This window comes from Myotis brandtii, unplaced genomic scaffold (genome assembly GCF_000412655.1).
Source record: "Myotis brandtii unplaced genomic scaffold, ASM41265v1 scaffold326, whole genome shotgun sequence".
In the NCBI taxonomy this organism is placed as follows: domain Eukaryota; kingdom Metazoa; phylum Chordata; class Mammalia; order Chiroptera; family Vespertilionidae; genus Myotis; species Myotis brandtii.
In genome coordinates, this window is record NW_005362534.1 from 528933 (window position 1) to 539810 (window position 10878).

General features: G+C 37.0%; 1 protein-coding gene across 5 annotated transcripts in view; it reads left to right on the forward strand.

Annotated features, from left to right (window-relative positions):
• Nucleotides 1-8170, forward strand: part of PPEF1 (protein phosphatase, EF-hand calcium binding domain 1) — a 126306-nt gene extending 118136 nt beyond the window's left edge. For all 5 annotated transcript variants that reach the window (XM_014543449.1, XM_014543448.1, XM_014543450.1 and 2 more), the window contains 4 exons: nt 2995-3101; nt 5170-5333; nt 6685-6769; nt 7580-8170. In XM_014543449.1, coding sequence (XP_014398935.1) covers nt 2995-3101; nt 5170-5333; nt 6685-6769; nt 7580-7788 — 565 coding nt within the window. In that variant the 3' untranslated portion in view covers nt 7789-8170. The remainder of the gene's footprint in view (nt 1-2994; nt 3102-5169; nt 5334-6684; nt 6770-7579) is intronic.
• The last annotated feature ends 2708 nt before the right edge of the window (nt 8171-10878 follow it).

A 10878-nucleotide genomic window follows, 5' to 3' on the forward strand; every position in this document is an offset into this window, starting at 1 on the left:
TACGAGATTTATGGATTTATATGTTTAAAATGTTGCTGGATACTCCAAGAATTGTAATAATTAACAACCCGAAGAACAATATACCGTTTCTTCACATCCTCATTAGTCTCAGATATTTTTACCCTATTCTTATTTTTGCCAAGCTGAGTTTACCCATCTTATGTTTTTAGAAATTGCATTTTCTCTTCTTTGAATTTCCTATGTATATTATTCCCCCATTTTATATTATTGTGTTTTAAGAGTTCTTTATATATCCTGTATACATGTCACTTATTAGATATATGAATTGTCGAATTTAAGAAGCCATTGCCTAACCCCAAACACATTCCTTTGTTTTCTTCTAAGAATTTTATTGAGTAAGTTTTTACAATTGGGTGTCTGATCCATTTTGAGTTACTTTTTATGTATGGTGTAAGATTGGGATCCAACTTCATTCTTGTACTTGCGGACATTCAGTTGTCTTAGCACCATCAGTCAGGAAGATTATCCTTCCCCCATTCAATTGTCTTGGCACACTTGTCAAAAATCAATTGACCATAAAGGTACAGGTTTATTTCTGGACTTTAAATTGGATTCCACTGATCTACATGTCTATCCTAATGTGAGTAACACACTGTCCTGATCACTATACCTTTGTGGTAAATTTTGAAACGGAAATGTGAGTTGAACCTGGTTCTTCTTTTTTGAGATAGTTTTGGTTTTTCTGTGTCCCTGACATTTGTCTATGAATTTTAGAATCAGCGTCTCAACTTCTACAAAAAATGCCAACTGGGATTTTGAGAGGGATTATTTTGAATCTATAGATCAATTTTGTGACTGTTGCCAGCTTAACAATATTAAGTCTTCCAACCCATATTATTCTATTAATTGAGACCTTCTTTCATTTCCTTAAACAGTGTTGTGCTTTTCAGTGTACAAGTCTTAGACGTCTTTTGTTAAATTCATTTATAAGTATTTTATTCTTTTTGGTACTATAAAGTGAAGTTCTCTTATTTTAAAAAAATCTATCTTTATTGTTGAAAGTATTACAGGTGTCCCCCCCACCCCTTGACCCTCCCTTCCTTCCCACTCCTTTCTCCTCCCTAGGCTTTCATAACACTATTGCCTGTGTCCATAGGTTATGCATATATGCATATAAGTTCTTTGATTGCTCTCTTCCCTCCCCACTTCCCTTTAAGGATCCTCAGTCTGTTGCATGCTTCCATGTCTCTGGATCTATTTTGTTTGTCAGTTTATTTTGTTCATTAGATTCCACATGTAAGTGAGCTCATGTGATACTTATCTTTCTCTGACTGACTTATTTCACTTAGCATGATACTCTCCAGGTCCCTCCATGCTGTCTCAAAGGGTAAGAGATCCTTCTTTTTTACTGCTGCATAGTATTCCATGGTGTATGTACCACAATTTTTTTATCCACTCATCTACTGATGGGCACTTGGGCTGTTTCCAGATCTTAGCTATTGTAAATAATGCTGCTATGAACATAGGGGTGCATATGTTCTTTCTGATTGATGTTTTGGATTTCTTAAGATATATTCCTAGAAGTGGGATCATTCATTGGGTCGGCAGTACCATTTTTAATTTTTTGAGGAAACTCTATAATGTTTTCCACTCCATAGTGGTTGTACCAATCTGCATTATCACCAGCAGTGTACTAGGGTTCTCTTTTCTCCATATTCCCACCAGCACGTGTTTGTTGATTTATTTGATGGTAACCATCCTGGCAGGTGTAAAGTGGTATCTCATTATTGTTTTAATTTGCATCTCTTTAATGACTAGTGACATTGAGCATTTTTCCATATGTCTCATTTTTCCATATGCCATTTGTATGTCTGCTTTGGAGAAGTGTCTGTTTAGATCTTCTGCCCATTTTTTGATTGGGTTGTTTGTTTTCCTTTTGTTGAGTTGTGTGAGTACTTTCTATATTTTGGAAATTAACCCATTATCAGATGTATCATTGGCAAATACGTTCTCCCATGCAGTGGGCTCTCTTTTCATTTTGATGCTGATTTCTTTCGCTGTGCAGAAGCTGGATTTATTTTCTTAATTACATTTTTGAATGGTTCATTTTTAGTGTATTGAAATACAATTTATTTTTTGTGTGTTTTGTGCAATATTGATGAACTTCTACATTAGTTCTGTTAGTTTTTAGTGGATTCCTTAGGATGTTCTATATACAAGATCATATTATCTGTGAATGGAGATAGTTTTACTTCTTGTCTTTCAATCTGGATGCCTTTACTTCTTTTTCTTGCTTAATTGCCCTGGCTAGAACCTCCACACCAATGTTGAATAGAAGTGGTGAAAGCAGATATTTTATCTTGTTCCCAATCTTAACAGGGACACCATTCAGTCTTTTATCATTAAGTATATTAGCTGTGTTGTTTTTTATAGATGCCCCTTATCAAGTTGAAGAAGTTCCCCTCTATTACTAGTTTGTGGAGTGTTTTTATCATGAAAGAATATTGGATTTTGTCAAATATGTTTTCTGCATCTATTGAGATGATCATGTGTTTTTTGTCCTTTATTCTATTAATATGGTATATAACAGGGGTGAGGTACTTCTGGCCTGCAGGCCTTATACGGCCCACAAAATCCTGTGGTCTGGGCCTGCCAAGGCATTAGGGGTGAGTTAATTAAATGTTTGACCAAATATAGCAGGATAATTTTGAAAAAAATATGTTTTTATTGCCCAGCTGGTGTGGCTCAGGGGTTGAGCATTGACCTATGAACCAGGAGGTTATGGTTTGATTCCTGGTCAGGACACACCCAGGTTGTGGGCTCGATCCACAGTGTGGAGTGTGCATGAGGCAGCCAATCAATGATTTTCTCTCATCATTGATGTTTCTATCTCTTTTCCTCTACTTTCCTCTCTCTGAAATCAATTAAAACTTTTTTTAAAAGCAGAAACTGGTGAGTAACATAGTACATTAAAATGAAACAGAACATGATGATTTATGTAATTTTCACCTAATAATTGTTTTCTTAACATAGAGTGAATACCATAGAAAGTAGTGCCATCAGGATACTGAAAGAGAGAATGGTTTCACGAAAAACAGATCTCATTCGTAGTTTCCAACTTCAAGACCGAACTAAATCAGGTAATAAAATTATACAATGCTTACCATTTCTTAACATGCCAGGTTAAATGCAGATCTGTTTTCATTTTCTTTGCTTTCTTAAGATCTCGGTTCTCTATTTTTAATAGTGAGGAATGATAGAGATAAAATAAAATATAATTCACTATATGCTTGGAAAAAGGCGTAGTCCTCCTTTTCAGTAAGATTCTTTCAAACAACAATCCTGAATTTAAATTCTATTTTGGTAATATGTCAGACTAGACACTCTGGAAGGCCTGCCTGTTAAGAAATAGCTAGAATCTAGAGGATGCAGAATTGTAGTGCATTTACCAGCCTCACAGTAAGTATGATAAATCTCTAGGCTGCATCTCCTTTCTTGTGAAACTGATTTTGGACTTTGAAATTCCAGAAATCTAAGAATATAAATTTGTATTATTTTAAGCCACAAGTCTGTGGTAATTTGTTATAACAGCAGTAGGAAACTAATACAGATGCCTACTCTCAAGACTGTTCAACATTTTACTAGGGATGTTAGCCAGTGAAATAAGGCAAGTTAAAACCATAAGAATTAGAAAGGAAAAAATAAAATATCACTATGTATTAGTCAGAGCCTATTCAGAAGATAGAAACCACATCACTGTTTTGAACACTGAAACTTAGTATAAAGAATTATTAACTAGTAAAAAAATAATTAATTACTAAAAGAGGTAAAAGAATATAGGAATAGGAAGTGTAGGGAACAGTTACTATCTCTAAGGCTGAGAGAGGGTACCCAAGGAAGGAACAAACTTGGAAGAGTCTCCTACTCCCAACCAAGGCTAAGATTCAGACCTCATCAGGGAGGGTGTGACTGTGGCCCACTGCAGGGAGAAGTTCACTGAGATGTCTCAGGTCAGAGTTGGTCTGCAGCTAGAGGGACAGGGCTGGAGAGGATGAAGCCACCCACTGTAATACCAGCAAAACTCTCTTTGAGGTGTGCACCCTGTGTCTCCCACACACTGCTGACAAGGGAGGCACCACTGTGGTGTCAGTGAAATTTACTAGTGAGTAAAGCATACAAGAACCATTTCTTCTGCCATGTCTTAGAGTATTCTTCCTGTACCTTCTGCTGACAAAGCCTAACATTATACCAGCTGCCCCAAAAAGGAAATATTTACAGGAATCAGCTCCAATATCACAAAACAGGGCAAGGAAGGGTACATTTGGAGCTGAGTGGTAATAAACTGATAATTAGTGTAGCTAGCAATAAACTTATAGATAATAAAACCTTAAAATATATCATTTATAATAGATAAGTACCAAGGAAGAAACCAAATAATTGATGTATGAGACTTCTAAAATATTATTAAAAGAAATGAAAAAGAATTGAAATAAATGGGTAGATATTACTATGTTCAAGGGTCAATGTTGTCAAGATACAAATTCTCCCCAAATTGAGCTATAGGTTCAGTGCACCAAAGGGGCATGTATGGAAATGTTCTTAGCAGCACTATTTGTGATAGCTCCAAATGGGAGATAATCCAGTGTCTACCAACAGTAGAATGGACATATAAATTGTGAATATTGTTTTATTTTCTGTTTATTCAAAAGCATTTCAAATAAGCATGTCTTTAATAATCAGGGAAAATAAAGATTTATATTTTGAAAAACTACATATCATATTAGGGGATTAAAGGGTATTTAATCTGGGAAAATGAAAAGTGAATACTATGCCAAAAATGTTAAAACTAAAAGTAATCTTTTGTCCTTTATATAACTTTTTCTTTATATCCTTTTGCATTTTCAAATGTTCTATTATAAAATACTTTATTTTGTTAATCAGAAAAAGACATCTAACACCCAAAGTCTGACTACTTACACATAACAGTAAGGGAAAGCGCTGTGGAATACCAAAGACTTTCTTTAGTTCCTCCCTTGGAGCCGTGGGGCCTGGTAGGACAAACTGGAAAGGGGAGTAGGAGGCACCCAGGCATTGAAACCCCAGGCTTCCCACTGGCTCCCCTGAGGAGGTTGCATTTTTTTAAATCAAATTATCAACCAATTAATAGGCTTTTTTTCTTTTCTTTTTCTTTTTGGTTGTTATTGTTAGGAAAAATTTCTATGGGACAATGGGCTTTTTCTATGGAAAACATCTTGGGGCTGAACTTACCATGGAGAACCCTGAGTTCACATCTGGTTCTCACAGACGACGATGGGAATATTGACTACATGACCTGCTTCCACGATATTCACATTCAAAAACCTGTGAAAGAGGCAAGTGAAAGACAGCCCTGGCTAAAACCTGGTTATAAACACCCTTTGGGCAACCTGTAAGAGTAACTTGGTCCTTTGAAAAGTTGGGAGTGGAATCATCTAATGGACGTGAGTGGCAATCTTAGGAAAGGCCTAAGAGGGAACTCGCAGGTGCATTGCGGTCTATTCAGGAAATGTGTGCATTCTAATGATAAGCAAAAAAGAGAAAAAGCTTCTGCAAGCAAATCATGTCAAATGTGTAATTCCTCTCTTAAGTGCTGTCCTGCAGAAGCACAGATATGACATCCAGTCTTTCATATTACACTCCCTTTAAAATACTCAGCATATTCTCTATTAAACTGTGAGTGTATAGTCTTACTGACATGACATCTTATACCTTAAGGACTTTTTAAAAATATATTTTTATTGATTTCAGAGAGGAAGGGAGAGGAACAGAGAGATAGAAACATCAACGATGAGAGAGAATCATTGATTGGCTGCTTCCTGCATGCCCACCACTGGGGATGGAGCCCACAGCCAGAGCATGTGCCCTGACCGGGAATCGAACTGTGACCTCCTGGTTCATAAGTTGATGCTCAACCACTGGGCCATGCTGGCTAAGCACCTTAAGGACTTTTAAAGTTTAGAATCCTTTATTAAAATGGAAATACCCCAGGAAGAGTTGTCAGACCCCCCCTCCTATACTTATTAATTAATGACTCATCAGCAATTAGTTATAACATTGGGCTGAAAGTGAGCTGATGGGAACTTAGACTGGAGTGATTGCAGGGGAGGTGAGAGGTTAAGAGAAGAGAGAGGAAGTAAAAGTGCAGGTGGGAGCCTCAAATACCCACAGGAAGGAGACTTTGGGCCTCACTTACGAGGCAGTTTACCATGGTGACTGAGCTCATAGGCCTTGGTTTCAGGCAGCTGAGATTCAAATCCCACCTACCAGCTATATGAACCTTGGGAAACTTACTTTACCTTTCTGTTCTTTAATCTGTAAAATGGACATAATAGTAGTTCTGTTCCTTGAGGCTGTGTTAAGGACTGAATGAAACAACCCACAGAAAAACTCTCAGGGCAGAGCCTGGCACACCACAAGGTATTCTCAATAAATGTTGGCTATTGTTATTTACTGCTTCCTGATTTACTTTGGCCCTGTCCCTTGGGGAGTGCAGACGGCAGACCGGAAGAGCATGGTATTCTATCTGATTAAAGAGGGTTGGGCCTTCAAGGAAGGCTTGCCTTTTCAAATAGCTATCTAAATCCCCTACTTTGAATTGGTGATGGTGTTTTATGCTTGTTATGTTTACTAAAATTGATCTGTTATTAATTCTATGTTTTAACACTTAGAAAATCTTTATTTTAGGCTCAGTCAGCTCTCATTGAAACTCTGTACAGATACCGATCTGACCTGCAAATCATTTTTAATGTCATTGACTCTGATCACTCAGGTAAAGGAACTTTGATTAGTTCACTAGCAGTGAGTAAAGGTTAGTTTGTTTCTCTGAAAACAGAACTCTGTTTTCATCTATTGCATACTTTATCCAAACTTGATTTAACTTTGGGTAGGGGAGAACTCACCTTTAATGCTATTGATATTTTAGTTTGGCTACAGACTGTATTCAAGACTATATGGTCCTATATAGGCCTATGTATCCATTAGTCAGACAAGAATAGCTCCTTTTATAAGTCACCAGCACAGATGAAAAGATAATTCACTGTCCATTTAAACATCATAGTTATTCCTGGCAATAAAAATCATTCCTAGAGTTCTGATTCTATTTTTGGGACTGAGGGCTATGGAAACTCATTTTCTGCTTAGCTTTGATGCCCAATTACTTATTTTCAAACTTTTTCTGCTTGCAGAAATACTTATTTTTTCATTAAATTAATTTAGGGTGACATTGGTTAATAAAATTATATAGGTTTAAAGTGTACAATTTTATGATACATCATCTGTATATTGCATCATGTGCCCACCACCCATATTTTCAAACTTTAAAAAATCATCCAATAATCCTTAACTACAGAGATTATTGAACACCAAAAAATTAATGGTCAAAACACAAAAGTAAATTATGGCCTATAAAAAATGACAGGGCCATTATTTGCAATGCTCTTATTGAATCCCAGCATATCTTTTCCCTCTGCATGTTAGTGAACTTCAAATTGGGACTATTTGATCTGTATGGCTACCATACACCCCTCCCTTCGGTGGGTCTTAAAATGAACACTCACAGCCTTCTCCTATATTCTTTTAGGTCTTATCTCGATGGAAGAATTTCATTCCATGTGGAAACTTTTTTGTAGTCACTACAACCTTCATATTGGTGATTCCCAAGTTGATGAGCTTGCTGAAAGAATGGACTTGAACAAAGATGGAAGCATCGACTTTAATGAGTTTTTAAAAGCTTTCTATGTGATACACCAACTTGACAACTTGAGCAGATCAAACACCCAACTTGCCTAATAAGAAGTAGAGCTTTCCCTCCTTATGAACATAGTCACGAATACAATCTTTTGCAGTACCAGTAGTAGAAAGAAGTAGACCCCAATTTCTGCCATGAGCAGATGTGTAATGTGGGTATTAGAAGTACCTAGTAAGCTATTTTGTTAAGACTAGGTTAAATGTCAGCTCCAGTGGTAGGAATCACACATTTCTAGATAGAAACTGATTTTGAGCCTAGTGTTGGTCTCTTTGATGTCCACCTACCAGGAGACCGGAGCAGTTTAGAAACATACTAAAAGAAAGAAACCTATAGAACACAGAAAAAAACTACACCATCTGTAAGTGGCCCAGGAATAGGAGGAGGAATACTGAACTACTAATGTAATAAAATATTTCCAGCTTTCAACTGTAATCTTCTTTGGTGATACCATAAACCAGTAATTCTTAATTGTTGGGGAACCACCCTTCAGGGTTGGGGGCTGTATCAGATTCTCGGGGTAAGCTGTGGGAATGTATTATTTGAAAACATATTATTTTGTTGTTCGTTGGAGATACAAAGTGAATACTTTCAGTTTGAGCCCTGCCTTGAATATGGTTTGACACCTTAATTGGTAATATGAGGCCTTGTGTATGCATACATTGTGCAATTTATTCTGCTATTCTGATGGCATATCAAACACAATAAGAGATTTCTGTTTAAAGGCAAATGTATTTTAATTTTTCTCTAAGTTTGAGAACTTCTAGATATATCAATATGCCAGGGTAGATATATTCCCTACAACACTGCCTGCTATATACACCAAAATAATGGATAAAATATAACAAATATATTTTTAAATGTATAACTGAGCTAGTAGGAAAGTAAAAGAAAACCCTATGGAGAAGGAAAAAAGCATAATTAAAATCATAGCAATGTTAACATTAGACAGGATAGACTTTAAGGCAAAAAATATCATTAGGCATAAAAAAGGTCATTACTGAATGCTAAAAGGAGTGATTCACCAGGAAGATATAATAATTATAAACATGCATATAATAAAAGAGCTTTAAAATTTATACTGCAAAAATTGACATAACTATTAGAAGAAATAGAGAGAGATTTTGAATATACCTATCAGTAATTGATCATGTAAATAAATTAGTATATAGAAGATTGGACAACACAATTAATCCACCTGATTATGTGTGTGTCTATATGTGTATAAAAATTGATCATGTATTAGACCAGTGATTTTCAATCTTTTTCATCTCATGGCACACAAACTAATTACTAAAATTCTGCGACACACCAAAAACTATATTTTTGCCAATCTGACAAAAAAATAGGTATAATTTTGAATCATTCACACCGGATGGCTGTTATTGTGTTGGCTGTTGTCATTTTTTTTATTTGACAATATAAGGGAAAAGAGATCAGTGCCCCTGACTGAATGACCAGGTATTGCATGTTTTAAAAATTCTTGCAGCATGCCAGTTGAAAATCACTGTATTAGACCACTAAAAATATCTCAAATATCAAGCAATCAGTAACAAAGATACTATATTCTCTGATCATAATGCAATGAAATTAGAAACCGTATAAGAAGATAATACTAATGACCAAAAAAGGATATAACAAGCTCTAGCAGAAATTACTAAAAATACCGTGAATGACTTTATCCCAATAATTTTTAAAAAATTGGAGAATGGATGATTTCCTAGGGGAAAATATAATTTACTAAAGCTGACTCAAGAATGAAAGGAGGATCTGAAGAGACACATAAACAGTAAAGAATGTGATAGCTTTGTAATGTGTCAACTTGAATAGGCTGAATTACATTTCTCAGAATTCCCTTTCTTGTATGTTTCTGGTTAAGGCAGGCCATGAGGGAGATTTTTGAGAGAGATGCAAGACAAAGGGAAGCACAGTCATTGTGTAGCTCCTACACAGTATTGTTGAGCTGCTGATGCACCTTGTTAGTGTGAAGCCCAGCCACGCCTGCATCACTCTACATTCCCTTCTATCCTGTCAGCTTCTCTGACTCCTGGGCCAGGTGTGTGTGTTTAGTTCTGTGACAAAGGGCCCTGGCTTCTGCAGAATGACCTGTTCACCAAGGCTATAGGTGATAAGAATGGACTGTGGCATCAGTCCATACTCGTGGGGTGCCAGTTAGAGCCTGTGGGTTGAGCCTGCTTCAGATCTTCCCTCCTGAATGCCTGCCCTGTGGGCTTCAAGGTCCAGCATCAGGTATGGTGTCTACAATCTGACAGAGCCTGCTTAGCAAGCTTCCACATTTGCATAAGTTACTTCTCCTAGTGCAGTGGTCAGCAAACTGTGGCTCACAAGCCACACGCGGCTCTTTGGCCCCTTGAGTGTGGCTCTTCCACAAAATACCACGTGCAGGTGCGCACATACAGTGGGGCGCAGGTACAGTGCGATTGAAACTTCATGGCCCATGCGCAGAAGTTGGTTTTACGCCCGGGCGAGTCTATTTTGAAGAAATATTGTTGATATTTGGCTCTGTTGACTAATGAGTTTGCCGACCACTGGCCTAGGGCAGTAGTCAGCAAACTGTGGCTCGGCAAACCGTGGCGAACTAATATAAATTCAAAGTAAACATCATTACATAAAAGGGTACGGTCTTTTTTTTTTTTTTAGTTTTATTCATTTCAAACGGGCCGGATCCAGCCCGCGGGCTGTAGTTTGCCTACGGCTGGTTTGGCCTCTGCTTTAACCCTGATTGATACAGAATTTGGTGCTGAGAGTGGTTCCAGAAGAACAGAAGCTGAAAGATGAGTGCTCTGCATGCATACAACCTGATGTGCACAGAGCTGCCCCATTATCTCACATGAGAATCCACTGATAATCCCAGGAGAGTGGTTTTAAGAAATGTCCAATCTCTGGCAATACTGGTTGGCCTTTTGTTGTTGCTTCCTAAACATCATCTGGTTATTGATTCTCAGTTTCTTTCTGGAATTCTTATTTTCTCCCTTGGGCTTCTAATCTCTGGAATTAATTATCTGCCTTTATTGGAAATTTTACCTAAAAATGTACTTGGATTTTACCAAAGATTGCTATTTAATGTTGTAAAACTTCTGCCTGACATGAGCTGTGCTTAACCACAACTCAAT